Genomic DNA, 23,042 nt, shown 5'->3' on the forward strand with positions numbered 1-23,042 from the left:
TAACTTTCAAGCTGAAGCCAGAGGTCTGGGAAAAGCAGAGCTTCCCACAGCAAGGTAGCGGAGCTCCCTCTATTGAATTAGCTGCCAATATATCTTCAAGTTTAAAAGATGCCAACCATGATCAAAATCAACATTCTGTTCAGAAACCAAAAACCTTCCAGCCCGGCAGCTGGGATGCACCCATCAGGCACGCTGTACGAGAGCGCCAGCTGAGGAAAGGGGACAACCACTGCGCAGTGCTTCTGACACACCGAAATGTCACCACCCTGCCAGGGCTCCAGCCCTGGGGACTTCTGTTCTCCATGAGACTCGAGGAGATGTTTAAAATTTGGCTGCTGTGTGAGCACTTTCCCTCGGGACCAAAACTGCTGTGACCAATACCCACATTTAACAGTGCCAGGAGGTGCTACAGATGAGGCTACGACACCACAAAATGAAACGCATGAATGCAGTTCAAACATTTGAAGTATTTCTTCACAATAAGGGGTTAATTATACAGAGTACAGCTTAACTGAAAACAGACGATATGGATATATAGACTGCTGAAACACTCATTAAATCACCAAATGCGCTTTTTGCTTGTTATCAAGGGAACAGCTTAGTATTTCCATTTCCATTGCTATTGAAAGCACTTCAAATGCTTTCTAACCAAACGTTACAGAACTGTTCTAACCCTTGATAACCTCTAAATATCATACCCTAAAGCTGCAGGCGTGCTCTCTCACTCTCTCCACTGTTTCATCCCTTTTCCCCCTTTTTTACCTCTCAAAAGAGGTATTTTTTTGTTGATAAGAAATACAGCAGCTCAGCAGAAGCAGCAATTGTTTCAGTAAGTAAATATTTATTTGCCTTTCTGGAGACCTATACACATGATAAGAAAAGCAATTTAATCTTAAACTAGGCAGATATTCCTCAAAAGAGCTGCCATTTTAGAAGGGCAGATTAACATCCCCTCGGGAAGCACCAACTGCAATTCAAGCCACCTCCAACAAAACACACTGGGGAAGAAGAAAAATAAAACAAAACTAGGAAAGAAAAAAAGGAAGAAATTGGATGCGATTGCTGCCAGTAGTGGATTGTCAGCATACCACTTGCATTGCAATCTCCTCGCTAAAAGATGAGATTCATTTTCAAGCGTATTAAAGACACAAATGTACAGCCTCCTTTAATATTCATCCTGTTCTTATTAAGGAAAAGATCTCAAGATAAAGAACATGTAGGTCAAAGCCTTGTCTTCAGGGAAGATAACGCTCAACAATTTCAAATCAAGGGGAGCTGTTAACGTTCAGTTTTTCCTGGAAAAATCACATTCTGCTTGAGTCAATTCTAATTATCACCCTACAGCATTTACAGTTCTTGAAGGTTCTCTCATTTGAGCATCGGTGCATGGAAGCATAACTATTTTTCTTGAAAGCAGACAAACTCGAGAGAAATCAGCACGTTGCAACAGGTCCTCAATTCTCTTACAAGCGTGGCCCGGCAGTTTCCATGCCCTTTCTAATATAACACCATTGTATTACCAGAAGAAAAAGCTATATACACTAGCCAACCCAGAGGAACCTTCAGGACCACTGAACAGAGAGCCGAAGATTATGATGTTTAGACACAATAGCATCTCTCAAAAGCCAGTACGTAAAGTCTAGCCCTGTATCAGAGTTTGCAGAACTGAACAAGACCATACTGAAAAAACCCATACTATTAGTGGTGTAAAAAACCAGTTTCCACAGCACGGCAGCACATAAGAAAAAAAACCTCCTGTGTGTGAAACAGCAGTGCAACAAGCAGTACAGACCAGACCTTCATCAGCTTATCCGTGACCATCGTGCTTACGGTCATCTAGTGCAGGTCACAAAAAGGGGAAACTGAATATTGATCATCTAGTGTCAGGAGACCCAATTAGAAATTATAGCTCCTATGAAGTTAGCACATTCAGTCTCTCAACTGTTAATAGGCTCAAAGCATATACAGGCAAGCCTGGCTCCTCCGTAACTGGTTTCCTATTCTGCAGTCTGCTTTTGTGTTACTCAGCCAGTCCAAAATAACTTTGACACAAAATACTCTCCAGAAAGTCCCTGTGGTAAGAACCCAAGAAAAGTCCATGGTGGTGCGATGTGGTATGACCAACCAACACATCTAAGCTATTGCCACCGCAGTAGTCCTTGTTTTTATGCGAGGTCCTTCTGCACCATAGGTAATCAGATACGATGTTATAGAAATCTGCAGTGAGCGTTCTTTTACCTTAAGACTACAAACCACACTAAAGAAGTAGGATATTTGCAAGAAAATAGAGAAGATAGGTGTATCCTGATCACACAGATATAATTTGCATTATGTAAAACACTTAATGCCATTTTCTTTCTTTTCCCCTTCATGTGTCATCTCGCATAAATATTTAGAGATTCTGTTCCCCAAAACTTTCCACTGGAAATAAGCCAACAAATAGCTTAACTTCTGCTACAAAGACAGCTGAAACTATTTACCCTGGGATTACACATTCACATCCTTGGTTACTTTCAGGAAGCAGAATGGATAGCACTGTAAGGAAGGGTATTACTCTTACACAGGTTGGAAAGTGGAAATAAGATATCTTGGAGTTAAATATGACTTATGACAGAGATATTTATTTCATGAACATAACATATTTTCTCCAGTAAAAATCAATGGGCTGAAATTTCAGAGATTTACAGACCTGGATGACTTCTGTTGTTGCTCTCTGCCTTACAAAAAGTGCCAGAAACCCAGCAGAGGAGGGGAGAGCACAAGAAGAAAAATAATTTACATTGTGAGGCTTTTCCAGCATATTCACACCAAAAGAAAAAAAGACAAAGAATTTTTAAAGGTATCAAACACTTTCCAAAGCAAATGATTTAACAGCTTCTAGCTCACTTAAAATTTGAGTCTGGCTTTGCTATTTGTGTATTGGGACCACAGACACACTGCATATCAAAACACATATACATGGTGCAGATGTTTTCTGACTTCAGTCTCAGAAAACCCACGTGAACTTCAGATCTTAATACAGAAACACTGTTTCCCTAGATCAACGTCACACCAGATATGCCAGGAAAAAAAAAAACATTGTCAGGAGTGAGACACAGTAAGTGCCATGTGAACACATCACAGCCTCACTACCCTTACGCAACACAGCAATATGTAACGAGTCCTTAGTAATAAAACATCATACGAGAGACACTGAGCTTCCTAGTTCTAACTCACCAGAAAGCAGGGGGAGGGACACGAACTTTACAAAGGTCATGATTAGCTCCTGATTAAAAGTTGACTTCCTTCTCACATACAGTCACTTCCTCTAGGAAAGTACCGTATTCTCATTTAGTCTGACCTAAAGTTAGGCTCCAAATGCGGATTTGGACCCCTCCTTTTATTTTTTTTTTTTTAATGGGTATCTTCCTGGGCAGGTTATTCCGAGAAGAACAAAACTGGAAATTTCTCATAGGGATCCCCAGTCAGCTTGAGTATTGCTGGAGAGATCTACACCTGAAGCACACCAACTTTTTTGATATGCTTTTAATGGCTTATCTATTGCTTTTCATATGCAAACCTGAAATGGAACTCCCAAAAGCCAAGCACCGTGATAGAGCAATACATCCAGAATTTGTTGTAGATGATAGCAAACTACCTATCATCTAAAATAGCTGAGATGGCAAGGGGAAAGGAATGTGAAGCATATAGTAATATCAAGACCTTTTTATAGATATTTTTATATTTAAGTATATTTTATACTCTGCAGAACAAACTGAGAACCCGAGGCTGAGATGTTCTATTAGGCGTTCCAGGCATTTTCAGTACTGGGGGGAAAGTTTCCAAGCTGAGGTGGGGCTGGTTTCTGCCCACATGTGCTTGCCTGCACTCCCAACAGTCAGCCTGAGCTTCTCCTTGAGGGGGCAAGGAAGAAATGAGGAGCAGAAAAAACTAGGTAACTGATAACTGATTTTACCGCCAACCTCCTTAGATCATAGGTGGTCAAGTTCTGTATTTTTTATAGACTTCTATCCCTCCAGATAAAATATTTTATGATTTCAGGTTTCCTTCAATGGGAAAATTGCAGACAGTCACATAATCAGCAAGATCAATTCGTATTTACTGGGATAAATCTCTCCACGGGGGCCAAGTCTTGCTTCTTAGCAGCAGAGGTGCTTATCTCTCTGGATACTCCACATGCCTTTACGATTTCGTAAAACGAACAGTCTTTCCTGAAGACTCCCCCTGTATCACAGACACCAGCGTTCTTTGTAAACTGCCGCCGAGACCGGTGTTTTTTACATCTGACAGTGGCCGCACACTCTGTCTGCCGGAGCAAAAGCCCAGCAGAACGGCCTGACACACTGCTGTTGGTTCCAATACTGCTTTTGGTTCCTGGTCTGGAGGAAATTTTTACTGCTCACTGAAATTAAAGCGTCGGCAGCACGACTTTATCGGCGTAGCTCGTTTTCTACTTCTCTAAAAGCTCGGCCAGACTGCGCACGCAGACACCGCCTGCGGAGAGGACCCGTTCCCATCTCCCGCTCCGACGGGAGCGCGCTGACCGCAGAGCACGCAGCGATGAGGCACGGGCCGGGCACGGAGACCCACCGGCCCCAAGGCTCCCGCCAGCCCCCGCACCGGCGCAGGCAGAGCCGTTCCTCCCGGCAGTACAGAACGCTACCACGGGCTGACGCTCTTTCTACAGGAATAACGCGGCGCTCTCCGCGCCGAGCCGCGCGACTCCTCACTTCGCAGCGTTCCCCTCACACCTCACTTTCGCGCTCAGTATTCACACCATAAAAAGCCTACAAGCACCCCACGGCCGAGCTACTCCCGGAGCGATCCGGGCACTCGGCGCGCCCCGCGCCCTCCCGCTCCCCCGAGCGCTTCAGGGGCAGGAACGGAGCGGGAGAGCAGCCACCCCCGCCAGCCCGACCCGCCGGGGCAACCTCGTCCCACGCGGGGCTGCCCCCACCCGCGGGGCCCGCGCTGGTCCCCCGGCAGCGCCAAAGCGGCGGGCAGCCGGCGAGGGGAGCGGAGGGGAGGGAGAAGCGGCCGAACCGCCGAAGTCGGAGGCGGCTCGCTGCGGGGACGTGCCGCCCAGCCGGGAAGCGGGACGGGGGCCGCGCCGAGCCTCGGCTCTCCCGCCCGCTGCCCGGTGACAACGCCCCGGAGAGATCCCACGGCCGCCTCCCACGGAGGAAGGCGCGACCGCCACCTCTCAGCCCCCCTCACGGCTGGGACAGCCCCTGCCTGCCCCTCGGGACGGGCGCCATCAGCCCGCCCCACCAGCCGCGCTCCCCGAGGGCCGGCGGCAGGGGCAGCGGGGGACCGGCCCCCGCCAGCCCGCTCCCCGCCGAGGCGAAACGGGACGGCGCGGGCACCAACGGCCGGCAGCGAGCCCCGGCGCGCAGAGCCCGAGGTAGGTGCCGGGGCGCTCCGGTGAAGGGCGGGCGGCCCTGCCGGCAGCAGCGAGCCGCGGGCGGGCACCGCCACCTGCGGCCCCCGCCTCCCCTCCGCCAAGTTCCGCGCGGCCGGGACGGCGCGGCGGCGGCCGCCCCGCCACCCGCTCACCTGGCGGCAGGCAGAGGGCTGCGAGCAGGAGGCAGAGCAGGGGCGGCGGCAGCGGGCGGCGGCGGCAGGAGGCGCGGGCGGCGGCGGCGGCGGGGGGCTCCATCATCCCGCCTGCCCGCGGCGGGACCGGGAGGCGGCGGCGGAGCGGGGCGGCGCGCCCGCGGGGGCTCTTCCCTCTCGCAGCGGAGCGCGGAGGCGACTTCTCCCCCTCCGAGGTCGGGAGGCGGCGGCGGCGGCAGCGGCTTTCCCCCGGCGGCGGGAGCAGCGGTAACTTCCCGGGCGCGGGCGGCGGGGCGGCTGCCCTCCCTCCTTCCCTCCGTCCCTCTCGGCCAGCGAGGAGCGACTCCGCACCGGAGCAGGTGGCGGCTTCCCTCTGGCAGCCGAGCGGCGCTCCAGGACTGAGAGCTGCGCCGGGAGAGGCGGAGCCGGGCGGTGGCGGCGCCGGCGCTGGCCCGGCCCCCCCCCGCCGTGCCCCCGCCCCGCTGCCTGCGCGCCGTGCGGCGGGGCGGGGGGAGCCCCGCGGGCTGCAGCCGCCGCTGCCACCGCCAGCGGGGCGCGGACTCCCGCCGGGCCGGGCGCTGCGTCGGGGCCCCGGGGCGGGGGCGCCGGGGAGGGCGTTCGGGGCAGGGCAAGCCGACCCCCCCCCTTCTCCCGGCCCGGCCCCGCGTCTGCCCGGGGCAGCGTCTGCTCCTCGGGCGCGGCGTGCGCTTTGGGTGCCCGGATTTCAGGTCGAAGCCTAACAAATAATTAATGACGGCGGCCGTTCCGTTGCGTGTGTAGAGACGTGATGGGCCCTGCGTAACCTTTCCCCAGCCAAAATGGGGGGGGGGGGGGGGGGGGGAGAGGAACCGAGGAGAATAACAATCAGCTTGACGTGGTCTCACTAATTTGGCAGAGGATTGGGTAAAGGCGAGGGAAAAGAGCTCGCGGCGCTTCGCTGGGTGAAGAAATGCGCGGAAGGGCGAAGCAGGGAGCGTTGGGTGCTGCTGGAACCAGCAGTCCGAAAGGTCAAAAAGATTCCTGCTTGGAGTAACGTAATCCAGACTCGGGGCGTTGTTCCCCTCCCGTTTCGGTGTGAGCGAGCGGTGCGGTTTCAGAGGGGGGAAAGCAGCGCCCTGAAGTCACGCAGCAAGGCTCTGGGCCAGCGGCATGGTGTGAGCAACCTGTGGCCCACGCTGTCGTATGAACTAAGCGCGATGCCCAAAATCTAGAAATATGAATAATGCACCTCATGTGGTCTTTCCAGAGGGACTTTCTAGCAGTGAAATCTGAAGTGTCAAGTGCCTTATCTTACTTCACCGTGTGATGATGTGAATTCTTAGACGGGAACTTCCCCAAAACTCCTGCAAATCAAAGATGAACTTAATCAGTCTGTTCTGCAAATGTATTTGCTATTCTAAGAACAATTCTTGTGATGGCTAGCAACTAAGAATACTTAAACATTACCGTGGTACAGAGTAGGTTTAGAACAACACAGCCTGTGTGGGTGTTTTTCTCCTCATGTATCATGGTTGTGTTCTGTAAAGTGGGGTAAGGATATTTCACTTTTAGAACTTTAAAGCATTGTGTTCAATTCAAAACTTCCTTCCATTCTTCCAGAGTATTGTTATTATTATCTCTCTTCTTGTGTCAGGCATGGTATGCAATCACTTTTTAAAATATTTTACTTTCCAGGCTTATTGTTCAGCGGACCTCTGTCGTCCTTTGTTTTCAGCAGATTCCTCTCTATGGGCATATTACTGAGCAGATTCCAGAAAAATACTACTTTTAAGATCAGTAATCTTTTTGTCTTCCTGATGAAGCCCATTCAATGTTTTTTTCTTCTTGCATTTTTAAAAGCCGTGGAGTACTCATTAGCAGGGATATTCAGTATTTGTATTGCTGTAGAGCCTGGAGACCCCCGCAAAATCTTGAGCGGGATTGTACAGAATTGCGTTGAGATGACCACCTAATGAAGTTCAAAGCTTTATTCTTACTATGTTTTTTTAACTTCTCGGTTTTTTAATAGTATGTGCTGGTTTTGTAACAGCTGGGGCTCTGTTACAAATTGAGGGCCTAATCCTGCTTGCTTTATTGACATGTTGAAGGTGGTAGGATTGTGGCTGGGAAAAAAGAGAAGTCAAACTCTAAAAAGGATCTGAATGCAAAGAAACATAGAAGAAGAAAGGGCTTATAGGCCAGAATTCACTGTGGATTTAGTGTATGTTTTGTTTTAAACATGACAATGGCGGGATCAATTTGTATAAATACAGATACAGGGTTTGCTGGTTTAGGGAATTAAATAATGCCCAAACACCTTGTTTTTAAAGCAGATGATTAACTTCTCCCTCATTTGCATCAAAATAATGAATAGTATATGGTTTCTGTCAGTAGGAGTGGGGACGAGTAAGTCTTTGTGCATATTACAAATAATTTCCAATGGCATGGTGCAGAGACTAAAAGGCAAGCTATAGAACTGTATATTTCAAACAGGCAAAACAAACATACAGAGTGGTTTTACAATTTATGCTTAAGATAGTACGCAAAAAAATAATTCTATGATTATTTTGCTCTCATGTCAATACTGAGTGTTGTTTAAAGTCTGTAAGAAATATGAGAAATGCGGAAGATTACATTAAGGACATAATACTTAAATCAGGAGTATGATTTGTTTAGGGTTTCCCTCACTCCTTTGTCATTTCTCTTCAAAGCTATTTCTACCTTTCGCTTGAAAGGAGCTCTTTGAATTCTGAGTAAATAGAAAACATCTCAAGCTCAGATTACTCAAATGTTTTGATAACTTTAGAGAATTTAAATGTGATTAGAAATTGTCAAGATAATTATTAAAGATATCTTTATATGCTATGTCATTTCAACTGTCCTCAATTCTGAGATTTGTAATTAATTCCTTTAATGTCTATTAGGTTGACAGAATAGATTAGTTTTTTCACAGATTATTTTCTTGGGCCATGCTCCTCTTCTTATTGAAGATAATGGGACTATGAGTGAATCACTGATCTGCTGGGAAAGCAGCAACTGCCTGACATTAAAGTCCAAAATAAACATTTTCTGAAGAAGAAGTTAAAACACTGACTAGTACAAAAAAAATCTGTAGAACTGTTTTTGAAAAACACTAATAATTAAAAACATTAAAAAAAAGTTGAAAAAACATTTTAAAAGTCTTTGATAAATGCTTAATCCTATCAAACCATAGATTTTCTAATTATGTGACAAAGTGGATTAAAGGTGTAATCAGTTAATAATGGTAGTGCATCATAACAAAGAGTTTTTGTTAAAATGAAATATCGTTTCTCATTTACAACAGATGCATGAAATAGTTACACAGGAAGCAAATTTCCAGCAAGAATAGTAGAGAATACTGTTGAATAGAGCACTGCTCGACACTTCTGGTAATTTAATCCATTGTTAATAGAGAGTGAATAAGCTTTACCCTTGGGTGATAGTTCATATTATGTCAATGAAACTGTGCATCCTATTTTGGCCCAGCAATCCTAAATACAGTCTGCAAAAAGGGAAGTCTTCTGTTGTTGGAACTGCCTTTGATTTGTAAGACGACTATTGAATGCAGCATCCAGCCTTGCGTTTCTGTAAATCTGTTTCTGTTAGTTCAGCTGGACACTGTTCAGTTGGAGGCGTTACTTCAGAAGATGCGTACATGGATATAGATGTTTTTGTCATTTGTATTCACACTCATTGCAACGTTATCTAACACCAAGGGTTAAGCATGAATGTAATCCACACTGCCAGCTGCAACACTACTAAAGGAATTGTTAGTGAATCATCCGGGACTTGGGTCGTATTTTATGACAAATGGGAAACCCACAAGGTGCTTCCTGCTCCCTTAGGCATCTGGATACTTTTAGACACCTAGGCTCTGCAAATCTGAGCAAAAGCACGTTGAAGTCCAGCAGTCTTTCACTAACTTTTCTTGATTAAGGTGCAAATCATGGTAGAATACTCAAGTTTGTCAGGAATTACTTTGCATTACTCAGTATTGGCACACGAGGATAACTGGTAGCAAAGTCTTTCTGAATTAGATCAACTGTGTGTCGTGGAGTGGCTCTAGGCTGTGAGGTGTTTCAAACAGAACATGCAGGACACAAATGGAAAGTGATCAAAAAACTGACTTGGCCTAAAAACTAACTGTGACCAAGAGAAGCAAAGAAGAAAGCCTACTTACTGGGTTTTCTGCAGCTATCTGCAAGTTTGGCTGTCTCTGATCGAAGTAAATGAGACCATCCTATTTGGAATAAATAAAAAAAAAAAAACCCACAACAAATTGGAGTGGAAGAATACCCGGAACCTGTGTTTCCAGTATTTCTTCACTGCAGAAATGATTCTACTCAAAAAAAACAGAAAATGCCTTCTAGTGTTGTTATTATAGTCATCAACACAGCAATTTGGCTCCTGAAACAAACTTATTTTCCTATTACCCATGTCCAATGCACCTGTTTTTTACATAATTGGACTAAAGGACCAGTACTGTACAAACATTCATTAAAATAACATTACACTTCCATTATATACAAAATACCTAGAATGTCTTCAGCTCAGACGAAATTTTCGTAAAACCTAGGTGGAAGATGGAAGGAAGGAGTTTGACAAATGGTGGTTATTGTCTTGAAAAGTTTGTGATCTGCTTTAAAAAAAAAAAGAAGAAAAGAAAAATATTAGAGTAGAAGCAGGTCTTATGCACAAAACATACAAGAGCCACAATGGCTTGACATCTTAACTGAGAACTGCGTAAAGAGCAAAATCAATCCAGTTCTTTAGGTTGGACCAGTGTGTATCAACTTTGCTGGCCACCTGCTTGCCTTTTGCAAAGGCTCAGTTGCCTTTTCCTCTGCTTTTTTTTATAACAGGTTTGAGGCAGGTAAAAGTAAGCAATTTTCAGATTGCAGGTCTCTTTTTTTCATTACAAAAGCCACTTTTGAGGGCAAATAATTGTTTTTGTATGAAAATCCAGTGGGATACACAATGGCAGAGTGTGAAGAGTAGCACTGATAATATATTGGAGGTGCAAAATAGCTGTGATAGAATGAATGAGATTGTTAACACTGCTAAAATGATTGCACTGTGTTTCCCCTTTTCTCAGCATCCTTAAGACCAAATTCATTGACTTTCTGTGCTTTCTAGTCCATGATGGTACTTGACTGTAGCAGGAAAACACCTTAATAATACAGGAACTGACAGACCCCCCTGTACTAAGGAGCATCCTTGAGAAGACGTGTCGCATTCTGCCAAAAATATCCTGCAAGCACTTCTGCAACATCTGTCTTGCAATGCTGGCATGCCTTGAAGGAGCAAGAAAGAGCATAGTTTCATGTGATTTATGAGGATGTCGGTGGCTTTCTCTGCCCTGTTTGGTGGGTCCAGCCAACTCCCGACACTTACCCACGCTGGTCTGCCTGCATGCAGGCTGGACTTTTATGTGTCTTAAGTGGTGCGAAGCATGGTTCTCAGAAGGGCTCAGCCAATGCCTAACTTGTGAAGTTGCTTCTTGGGCTGAGGAGCCTTTCCACAGGGCTGTTCATAACAGAATGGAATAGGGTTGGTCTTGCCGTCAGCCGTACCTGGAAGCATCTGCCCGTCTGTTCCATTGCTGTCACTTGCGGCTAAGACTTGGACTAACTTCATTCTTGCAAGGTCAGCTCTGCATAATCTGGGCCAGATGCCAAGTCTGGACCTGTGTTGTCTGGTTCTACCCATGCTGCCAGCACAAATGCAGACAGCATCCTGGCAGAGCAACAGAGGAGACTGGAGGCCCTTTCTGGCCATCATCCTCCTTGTATCTCTGCTACCGTGCTGTCAGTCAGGAAGCAATCCGTAATTGTTTCGGGATTATGTGGTGTCAGATGAGCTGATGTAGGAGCCACTGTTGGAACAGCATTAGGAGCGCGATAACAGCTGCTTTAATGTGGGATAGTGTGAATGGGGGCTCTGGAGGCATCAAAAGGTGGATCCTTCCTCATGGAGTGCCCTGCTGGGGTGCTAGCAGGGAGCAATCCAACAGAGCAGCAATGGACATGGCCATGGGTACTCCCTCCTGCATCGACAATGAAAGACCATTAAAATGTCACTGTATTCAAGATGAATTTCATGGTCCTTTTTACAGAGGCTACGCCTAGTTTTGGTGAAAAATTTCAAATTCTTACTTGGATCACTGATATCTGTATGAGCTGTGTAATTTTAAAAATTTGCTTGATCAAATCTAATCAGGATACTGATACTGAGTATTTTTTCATCTGAGGGCCTTACACTGATTGTCAAATCATGACACCTTTCTAAGGTAGGTACTCAAATAGCTTTCGCTTTTATCCTGCCTTTCATTTGAGGAATTCAGATACTTGTGAGAGCATTAGGTGCTTGGCAGCACATGACATTACAGAAGATACTGAACCCTAGAGAGATGAACAGATTTACCCAAATGTGTTTACAAAAGCAGTGGTGATCTAAGGACAAAATTCAGAGTTCCTCAGTTTTCGTCCTCAGCCCCAAAACTAAAAACACTCTCTGTTTATACTTGTGTTAGATAGAGAAAGATAATAGAAACAAATGTAAAGATCAGAAGCAAGGCTGGTAGTCAAGTCAGTGAAATGCACCTGCCTCTAGTAGTTAGTGTGCTCATGTTGAATTTTCAAACCTAGTGAAGGGGAGGAAAGTGGAGATAGCTCATTCAGAGCAGTCATGCATCAGAGCATGTTGTGGATTTTCTCCTTTGCATTATGAAAACAACAATGAAAGGATGGATGGAAAGAAATGAGGTATATTTAATAGAAATTTGGAAGGCAAGAAGTGAAAAAAGTGAAACAGTGTCTAGTTTATAGCTCATGCTGACGAGCAGACTATTGCAATGTCCACAGAGGGAAGCAAGAAAACAGTCTTCTAGTCCCATCTCATCTTTGCGTGATTCTTAACTAAGATAAAGAAGAAAGTACACAAAGACTTAGTGAGAAGAGAAGCAAGATCCAAGAGTAAAAATCTGAAGTAGAAAGCAGGAGAAAGGGAATGAAAGAGGAAAGGTAAACTTAGAAAAATAAATGTGTTTTTTTAGGGTCTATGTATTGCCACATTCTCACTGTGTTTCAGCATCTTGCATTACAGACAGTACAGTTGATGTAAGTGGGATTCTTGGCAGAATATAATTTCATGGTGATGGAAAACTAGGTGCCTTGGGACAAACCCTTGGCTGGTCTGAGCCTGCACTTGATCCACTTAGGTAGAGACCAAGTGGTTGTAGGTCTGCTTGTGGCTGAGAAAAAAGGTGTGATTTGCAGCCGCCCATAGGTGTCTGTGTGGAAGTTGGACAGCACAGCAGACAACTTGGAGCCTTTCATGCCTGCTCAAAACTTTCTTGAACCGAAGGAAATTTGTTACCCCTTCTTCAGAAGCACTTTTCTTCCCTTTTTGTCTTGGGTGAACCAAAGAACCTGAATCAAGCGTTGAAGACTGACGAGTTAGTGTTGAATAGTGCAGGTGTATTTGCTGCACCGTACTGCAGGGTTCAGCTCCTTCAAAGTACTGCTTCTCTGAGCGATGCAACAAAATAAGAATTGAAAAGGAGAAATTAAAATAAAGAGGTAGTACCACATTCACACTGGTTTGCAATGCTAGCACACTGGATTCTGTACACCCCCAACCTGGGCAGTTTCCTTATGTGACAGGTATTACCTCAAACCCTGCATATCAGTTTTTCCTTACGGTCTTGATGGTAGTAGCATGCTTCTCATGCTGTATGCCTTTTAACATGAGTAGCTTTCATTCATTAACTTGGAGGAGAGGGTCAGCAGGAAATCAATGATGCTTTTTTTATCTAGCCATATGCAGAACCATTAAAATGAATCCACTGACTACGTTCCAGCATTGCAATTTCTTCCTTGCAACCTTTATTGCAGTGTGTCTGCCCCTGATTGTGCTACATCAGCACTTGCAGATTAGAAAGAGCAGTTCCTAAGTAAATGACAGAAGTTGCTTCTTCCCAGTCTGCCAGCTACCCAGGGCAGGAACAGGCCTACCTCAAGGAACGAAAAGGCCATCGGTCGATCACATGCTCCTGAAGGCCATGTTGTTCTCAGATCTTCAGAAAAATATATTTGATCTTCTGTCTTTTAGCTGGATACCTCTGCCAAGGCTAGATTTGTAAATTATTTTTAAATTCTTGAAGATTTAAAGGCTTTTAAGACCAGACAGTTAAGATTGCAGCACAATTTAGGGAGAAAGTGTTGGAATGTCTCCCTTGTATACGCAGTGCTGGTTCCTCAGAAGGTAAAATTAGCCCTTGAGAAGAAGGATACACTCATTAAAAATGTTGAAAACAGGAGGTTTTATCGAATCAATAGAAATGTGCCAGCGTATGTGAAGGTGAGGATGGATAGGACATGCAGTGTGAGAATTAGCCACATAGGAATGCTGATTATTATATAATATATATGTTGCATCAGAACAAAAGGTTCTGAAGTGCTTGGACTCCCTTTAAATAACTTTGCTATTCCGGAGCAAGGAAGAGTTCCTGCTACTGGGAGTTTACAGATGAAGTAGACAGGATGAGCAAAGGGTTGTTTGAGGGAAAAGAAAAGCATTATTCTTGTTTTACAAATGGGGCAATGAAGCATTGTGAGATTGACATGATTCTCTGGAGAAAGAAATTTTAAAACTTAAATGACCCTAAAGTCTGCATTTTTGCATATGTCAAAAATCACAGGAAAGATATTCTATAAAAATTTGCAGAACAGTTCATCCTTGAAAAAGAAGAAAATGGTAGGATCCATCTAGAAAGACTTTTTAAGACATTGCCAATCTGCTATAACAAATGTTTCAGGATTAAATAAAAGTGCATCCACGTTAATATAGGGCCAGTAATATATCATCCTGGTTCAGTTTAATAGGTTACAGTATTGTGCACATCATATTTATAGGTTAAAGCAAAAAACAATTGTAAAAAAAACCCCAAACAAATCAAACTTGAAGAAACTTTTGATTTGCAGAAATTAAAGTAGGAGATATATTTTTATAAAAATGACCTTTTCATTATCTTCAAGAAACTGTGAAGATGTTTTTAGGAAGGAGATTTATGACACTGAGTATATTGGCAGAAGATATAACTTCAGGTGTTGAGATTAGGGACTAGTGCTGAGTTACGTCCTAGCAGGTAATACCAATAGCCAGTGCATCCTTATTAGAGGGGCTGACTACGGTAGCTGCACCGTGTGTTCACAGTGGTTGAAATAATCAGTGCAATTATAGAAGCAATGCTGCAAGGGCTTTTTTTCATACAAAGTGCTGAGAGTTTCTGATAAGGATGCATAACTAATAAAGATATTTTGCCAATTCTGTTTAGCGGTGCTCTGCAGCTCAAAGACTGAAAGACAATTGTTATCAGCTGTCTGAGGATCAGACTCTGCAAGAGGTGACACATTGTGGATTCAAGGTCAGATTCACATTCTGTCAGTACGTGTGAAATGGTTCTTTGCTAGGGATGGCAGTCAAAAGTGTTCAAACCTTCCTGTCACTTAAGTTGTGAAAAATTGCAGTTAGTAACAAGAAAGGGAATCTACCTGTTTTGCTAAGGGCAGAGTTATGAAAATCCAACTGCTTTTCTTGGCTTGCATTTGAACTAACATTTTTAGTCCATGACTTTTTTCAGAGGGCATTTTATTCCCTTGATTCAGCTACTCAGAGCTCAGATTTATTTTCAGACTTGCTGTTCACCCTGTTCTCCCATTGTCAAACAGTCTCCTGTGTCTCATATTGACAAGATGTTCCTCCTGCATCCCATTATTTCTGTTGCTGTTCTTTGCCACTCTCAGTCCATATGTGTGCCTATTTCTTGATGTCTCCTCCCCCACTTCAAGTCATTTCTCTTAGCCCGCAGGTAGGTTGCTACCTGTCTGCTTGTCCACAGCCTAGCAACCTTCAACCTGCTAGCCAGTTCTTCTCCCCACTCTTCTCTGTGCACCTTCCTATGGCTTTCACCATGAGCAAGAACCCCTTAACTCTGATTTTCATTTTCACCAAAATTTGCCTACTCACTGGATGCTGAGCTCAGCAGCAAGGGATTCTCCTTGGAAATTCACCTGTAGTCTTTTGCTGGTTTTGGCTGGGATAGAGTTAATTTTCTTCGTAGTACCTCCTATGGTGCGGTGTTTTGGATTTGTGACCAATACAGTGTTGATAATACAGGGATTTTTTTGTTATTGCTAAGCAGTGCTTCCAAAGCATCGAGGACTTTGCTGCTGCTCACGCCGCCCCACCAGCGAGTGGGCTGGGGGTGCACAAGAAGCTGGGAGAGGACACAGCCAGGACAGCTGACCACAGCTGACCACAGGGATATTCCACACCATGTAATGTCATGCTCTGCAATAAAAGCTGGGGAAGAAGGAGGAAGGGGGGACATTCGGAGTGAAGGCATTTGTTTTCCTAAGTCACCATTAAACGTGATGGAGCCCTGCTGTCCTGGAGATGGCTGAAGAGCTGCCTGCCATTGGGAAGTGGTGAATTAATTCCTTATTTTGCTTTGCACGTGCAGCTTTTGTTAGCCTATCAAACTGTCTTCATCTCAACCCATGAGTTTTTGCACTTCTACACTTCCGATTCTGTCCCTCATCCCAGCTTGGGGGACTGAGCAAGCAGCTGGGGGGGGCTGAGCTGCCTTTCAGGGCTAACCCACAACAAGTTTTTTTCTTTCCAGAGTTACTTCTGACCCATTTGATTTTCTTTCCTGTTTTGGACTTTTTTTGATTCACGCTTTGCTATAGGTACTATATAGTCACAACGAGTAAACAGGCTTATCATGACTTCATGTAGCTTTATTAATAGATAATTACATACACAGAATAGCGGTTATACCGCATATTCACAGAATCACAGAATCACAGAATGGTAGGGGTTGGAAGGGACCTCTGTGGGTCATCTAGTCCAACCCTCCTGCCGAAGCAGGGTCACCTACAGCAGGCTGCACAGGACCTTGTCCAGGCGGGTCTTGAATATCTCCAGAGAAGGAGAATCCACAACCTCCCTGGGCAGCCTGTTCCAGTGCTCCATCACCCTCAGAGTGAAGAAATTCTTCCTCATATTCAGACGGAACTTCCTGTGCTTCAGTTTGTGCCCATTGCCCCTTGTCCTGTCACTGGACACCACTGAAAAGAGCTTGGCTCCATCCTCCTGACACCCACCCTTCAGATGTTTGTCAGCGTTTGTAAGATCCCCTCTCAGCCTTCTCTTCTTCAGGATGAACAAGCCCAACTCCCTCAGCCTCTCCTCGTAGGGAAGATGTTCCAGTCCCCTCACCATCCTCATAGCCCTCCATTGGACTCTCTCCAGTAGCTCTTCATCTTTCTTGAACTGGGGAGCCCAGAACTGGACACAGAACTCCAGATGAGGCCTCACCAGGGCAGTGTAGAGGGGAAGGAGAACCTCCCTCCTCCTGCTAGCCACACTCTTCTTGATGCACCCCAGGATCCCATTGGCTTTCTTGGCAGCCAGGGCACACTGCTGGCTCATGGTTAACCTGTCGTCCACTAGGACACCCAGGTCCATCTCCGCACAGCTGCTCTCCAGCAGGTCCACCCCAAGCCTGTACTGATGCATGGGGTTGTTCCTCCCCAGGTGCAGGACCCTGCATTTGCCTTTGTTGAACCTCATCAGGTTCCTCTCTGCCCAACTTTCCAGCCTGTCCAGGTCATGCTGAATGGCAGCACAGCCTTCTGGTGTATCCACCAAACCTCCCAGTTTGGTGTCATCAGCAAACTTGCTGAGGGTACATTCTAACTCTTCATCCAGGTTGTTGATGAAGAAGTTGAACAAGGCTGGGCCCAGTACTGACCCCTGGGGGACGCCACTAGTTACCGGCCTCCAACCAGACTCAGCGCCGCTGATGACAACCCTCTGAGTTCTGCCATTCAGCCAGTTCTCAATTCACTTCACCTACCACTCATCCAGCCCATACTTCCTGAGCTTCCCTAGGAGGATATTATGGGAGACTGTGTTGAAAGCCTTGCTGAAGTCTAGGTAGACAACATCTACGGTTCTCCCTTCATCTACCCAGACAGTCATGCCATCGTAGAAAGCTATTAGATTGGTCAGGCATGATTTCCCCTTGGTGAATCCATGCTGACTACTCCTGATAACCTTCTTTTCTTCCACTTGCTTGATGATGACCTCCAGGATAAGCTGCTCTATCACCTTTCCTGGGATGGAGGTGAGGCTGACCGGCCTGTAGTTCCCTGGGTCCTCCTTCTTGCCCTTTTTGAAGATTGGCATGACATTGGTCTTTCTCCAGTCCTCGGGCACCTCTCCTGTCCTCCAGGACCTCTCAAAGATGATGCACAGTGGCTCAGCAATGACATCAGCCAGCTCCCTCAGCACTCGTGGGTGCATTCCATCGGGGCCCATGGATTTGTGGACATCCAGATCGCTTAAGCGATCCCTCACACAGTCCTCCTCGACCAAGGGAAAGTCGTCCTCTCTGCAGGCTTCTTCTCTTACCTCCGGGGCCTGGGATTCCCGAGGGCCAGTCTTAGCACTGAAGACTGAAGCAAAGAAGGCATTCAGTAGCTCTGCCTTCTCCGCATCCTCCGTCACCAGGACACCTGCCTCATTCAGCAGTGGCCCCACATTGTCCCTAGCCTTCCTTTTGCTGCTGATGTAGTTGAAGAAGCCCTTCTTGTTGTTTTTGACATCCCTTGCCAGCTTCAATTCCAGGTGAGCCTTGGCCTTCCTCGTCGCATCCCTGCACGCTCTGACCACATTCCTGTACTCTTCCCAAGTGGCCTGTCCCTCCTTCCACATTCCATGGACCTTTCTCTTCCACCTGATCTCTGCTAGAAGCTCCTTGTTCAACCATGCAGGTCTCCTGCTTCCTTTGCTCGATTTCTTTCTCAGGGGGATGCACCGCTCCTGAGCATGGAGGAAGTGACGTTTAAAGAGCGACCAGCACTCTTGGACCCCCCTGCCTTTGAGAGCCTTGGCCCATGGGATTCCTCCCAGTAGCTCCTTGAAGAGGTCAAAGTTAGCCCTCCTGAGGTCCAAGGTTTTGATCCTGCTTATCGCCCTGCTTCCTCCACACAGGATTCTGAACTCGACCATTGCATGGTCACTGCAGCTTAGTCTACCTCCGACCTTCACATCCTCCACCAGTCCCTCCTTGTTTGTAAATACAAGGTCCAGCAGAGTGCCTTTCCTTGTTGATTCCTCCACCACTTGCATCAGAAAGTTATCATCGATGCTCTGTAGGAACCTCCTGGATTGCGCCTGCCTAGCTGTATGGTCTTCCCAGCTGATGTCAGGGTGGTTGAAGTCCCCCATGAGAACCAGGGCCTGTGACTGTGAGGCTGCTTGCAGCTGCCTGTAGAAGGCCTCATCAACCTCCTCCTCCTGGTCAGGTGGCCTGTAGTACACACCCACCGTAATGCCACCCTTATGAGCCTGTCCCTTAATTCTAACCCACAAGCTCTCAACTTGTTCCTCATTTGCCCCCAGGCCAAGCTCAATGCCTTCCAGTTGCTCCCTCACATACAGAGCAACTCCACCACCTCTCCTTGTTGGTCTGTCTTTCCTAAAGAGTCTGTAGCCATCCATGACAGCATGACAGTCATGCGAGTTGTCCCACCACGTTTCTGTGATGGCGACCAAGTTGTAGCCGTCCTGCTGTATAATGGCTTCCAGCTCCTCCTGTTTATTGCCCATGTTACGTGCGTTGGTATAGACACACTTGAGCTGGGCTGTCAATCTCACCCCTGGCCTTGGCACGCCAACCCTAGGCTCATCCCTAGTGAACTGGGCGATGTCCTCTTCCCCCTTCGAACCTAGTTTAAAGCCCTCTCAATGAGCCCCGCCAGCTCGTGGCCAAGAATCCTGTTTTCCCCTTTGAGATAGCTGCGATGCACCTGTTGCCAGCAGGCCCGGTGCTGTGTACACCTCCCCGTGATCAAAGAAGCCAAAATTTGACCAATGGCACCAGTCCCTGAGCCATCTGTTAACCAGGTGAGTTTTCCTGCCCCTTTCAGTGCTGTTCCCTGTCACTGAAGGGATGGAGGAAAACACCACCTGCGCCCCTGATCCCTCAACCAGTCGCCTCAGTGCCCTGAAGTCCCTTTTGATGGCCTTGGGACTTCTCTCTGCGATCTCGTCCCCGCCAACCTGCATTACCAAGAGGGGGTAATAATCAGAAGAACGCACCAGACCAGGGACTTTCTTAGCAACATCCCTAACCCGGGCCCCAGGGAGGCAGCAGACTTCCCTGTGGGATGGGTCCGGTCGGCAGATCGGGCCCTCTGTTCCCCTCAGAAGGGAATAAACGAAAAAAAATTCACGAACAAAATTGTATATTCAATATGTAGTCCAAGATATGAAGATGCGTTTGTACAAGGATAAGGGTGTTTACAAGAGTAAGATGCATGGTGAAGATCTGTTTGATCCTCAGACTAAAGTTTTGCTCACTGTTCTTTACTTTTGTTCACTGTTCTTTTTAAGACAGTTGTAAAATCTATTTAAGCAAACAAAGGCATATCAGAAAATTGATGCATTAATCACAGGTTTTCTGCACCTTGCACACATTCACTCACCCACTCTTCAAGTATAAATCTTTGAGCATTTTTGTTTTCTCATATGAATAAAAGGTCAAAACAAAAGAAAAAGAAGTTGGAACTGGGAAGAAAATGTAGACATTTAATAACGGTCCTTCTGTGGGTTAGGTGGGGAAGGAAATTAGAATTTGCTTCGATGAAACAGGGCAGCAGTGTACAAAATTTCAGTTTGCTGAGAATCATAGAATCATAGAATCATAGAAAGTTTTGGGTCGAAAGGGACCCCTAGAGGTCGTCTAGTCCAACCCCCCCGCAGCAAGCAGGAACACCGCTAACTAGATCAGGTTGCTCAGAGCCCTGTCCAACCTGGTCTTGAACGTTTCCAGGGATGGGGCCTCCGCTACCTCTCTGGGCAACCCGTTCCAGTGTTTCACCACCCTCATTGTAAAGAATTTCTTCCTTATATCCAGCCTAAACCTACCCTGTTTTAGTTTAAAACCATTACCCCTCGTCCTGTCACTGTTGTCTCTACTAAAAAGATTGTCCCCGTCTTTCCTATAGGCTCCCTTTAAGTACTGAAAGGCTGCAATCAGGTCTCCCCGCAGCCTTCTCTTCTCCAGGCTGGACAAGCCCAACTCTCTCAGCCTGCCCTCATAGGAGAGGTGCTCCAGCCCTCGGATCATTTTTGTAGCCCTCCTTTGGACCCGCTCCAACAGTTCCATGTCCTTCTTGTGCTGAGGGCTCCAGAGCTGAACGCAGTACTCCAGGTGAGGTCTCACCAGAGCAGAGTAGAGGGGCAGAATCACCTCCCTCGACCTGCTGGCCATGCTTCTCTTGATGCAGCCCAGGACACGGTTGGCCCTCTGGGCTGCCAGCGCACATTGCTGGCTCATGTCCAGCCTTTCATCTATCAGTACCCCCAAGTCCCTCTCAGCAGGGCTGCTCTCGATCCTTTCATCCCCCAGCCAGTACTGATACCGGGGATTACCCCGACCCAGGTGTAGGACCTTGCACTTGGCCTTGTTGAACCTCATGAGGTTCACACAGGCCCACTTTTCCAGCTTGTGCAGGTCCCTCTGGATGGCATCCCGTCCTTCTGGTGTCTCGACCGTACCACTCAGCTTGGTGTCATCTGCAAACTTGCTGAGGGTACACTCGATGTCGCTGTCCATGTCATTGATAAATATATTGAACAGCACCGGTCCCAGTACGGACCCCCTGAGGGACTCCACTCATCACTGGTCTCCATCTGGACATTGAGCCGTTGACCACTACCCTTTGGCTGCGACCATCCAACCAATTCCTTATCCACCGAACAGTCCACCCATCAAATCCATGGCTCTCCAATTTAGAGAGAAGGATGTTGTGGGGGACCATATCAAAGAATTTACAAACATCCAGATAGATGATGTCCATTGGTTTTCCCTTCTCCACTGTTGTTGTTACACCATCATAGAAAGCCACTAGGTTGGTGAGGCAGGACTTGCCCTTGGTGAAGCCATGCTGGCTGTCTCAAATCACCTCTCTGGCCTCCATGTGCCTTAGCATATCTTCTAGGAGGATCTGTTCCATGATCTTCCCAGGCACAGAGGTGAGGCTGACAGGTTGGTAGTTCCCAGGGTCTTCCTTTCTATCCTTTTTGAAAAGGGGCACAATGTTTCCCTTTTTCCAGTCACTGGGGACTTCCCCTGACTGCCATGACTTTTCAAATATTACGGAGAGTGGCTTGGCATTGAGAATTGAGGTGAGGTTTTAGAGAGGCATAAATACAGTAGTAGATTACTGAAGTGAATGCTGCTGTTAAGCAGAAAGGTTTCCACTTTCTTTTGAACCACTGCAACTAATCCTTGCATACATTGTGGGCTCTTTTTTGCAAATTATATCACTTTGGAGAGGGACGAACACCTTGAAAAGCAAAATCCTCTAATAAGGCAACAAGAAGGATTTGAGTCTCTAATCAAGCTCATGCTGAATTAATGTTGCATTTTCAAATGCTGCTTGATGACATGGGGGATGGCACAGCCATGTCATTCTTGCATTGTGTGAACTGAATTCTGAGGTCCTAAGAGGTTCTTAGAGATGGCATCTATCTCACTCAAATCTAAGTGCCTGTCAAATTAAAAAAAAAAGAGAGTAATAATACTTACACATGGCCTCTATAGAGTGCTCATCATACACAGTTCCAAAAGCACTTTAAGAAAGGAGGCCAGTATCATTATTCACACTTTGCAAATTGGAAAACTGAGGCAGGGGATGCAGTGTGATTTCCTACATCAGTCAGTAGGTCTGTAAAAGACTCAGGAGCAGCTACAATGTCCCATGAATTCTAATACTGCCCTGTCATCTATACCATCTTGTTTCTTCTCTGAATGTTCCTTGAGAATAAGCTGTCCTGGAGAGAAACTCTTGAAGTGGGCCACTTGACTTCTTTGAGAAACCTTAAGAAGTCTGAATTTGAGAATTTTTTAATCCAGTGCCTCTCTGGTATTGAATCCTTCATGTCCTTCCCAAAGTGTATGTATGTGGAGCCTTTGCAGAAGCCATAGATAATCTGGAACACAGTATTATTAGGAGGTAGGCAGCATGCTGATTTATTTCCTTTGCATTCAAGTCATATACTGTGGTCTTTGTTATTTCAATAGCTGCTAGCCGCAAGGATCAGAATGAAGAGTGGGGGGAAGGCTGAGCCGGAGATGACAGAAGGAGAGCTAACATATTGGCACAAGGTCTTTGTAGTGGGTGCATTATCCTCCTGTGACAGGAGATTGTCTTCTCAAGGTATTTGTTCAAAGACAAGAAGATAAGTCCTGCTGAAACATGAAGTTTTAGATGATGTTGGTTATATGTGATTTTTGTCTATGTGTAATGAAATAAATGGTGATTAGGTGATTTGGATTTTTTATTTTGATAAAAATATCTTTGGCCTCTTTCATATGCAATCTCTAGGATGTGCTGTTAACCTGT

General features: G+C 46.3%; 1 protein-coding gene across 2 annotated transcripts in view; it reads right to left on the minus strand.

Annotated features, from left to right (window-relative positions):
* Positions 1-5,937, minus strand: part of ALCAM (activated leukocyte cell adhesion molecule) — a 117,291-nt gene extending 111,354 nt beyond the window's left edge. For both annotated transcript variants that reach the window (XM_075435541.1, XM_075435532.1), the window contains exon 1: positions 5,557-5,937. In XM_075435541.1, the coding sequence (XP_075291656.1) occupies positions 5,557-5,662 (106 nt within the window). In that variant the 5' untranslated portion in view covers positions 5,663-5,937. The remainder of the gene's footprint in view (positions 1-5,556) is intronic.
* Between the last annotated feature and the right edge of the window lie 17,105 nt (positions 5,938-23,042).

Source organism: Opisthocomus hoazin, chromosome 1 (assembly GCF_030867145.1).
Source record: "Opisthocomus hoazin isolate bOpiHoa1 chromosome 1, bOpiHoa1.hap1, whole genome shotgun sequence".
NCBI lineage: Eukaryota > Metazoa > Chordata > Aves > Opisthocomiformes > Opisthocomidae > Opisthocomus > Opisthocomus hoazin.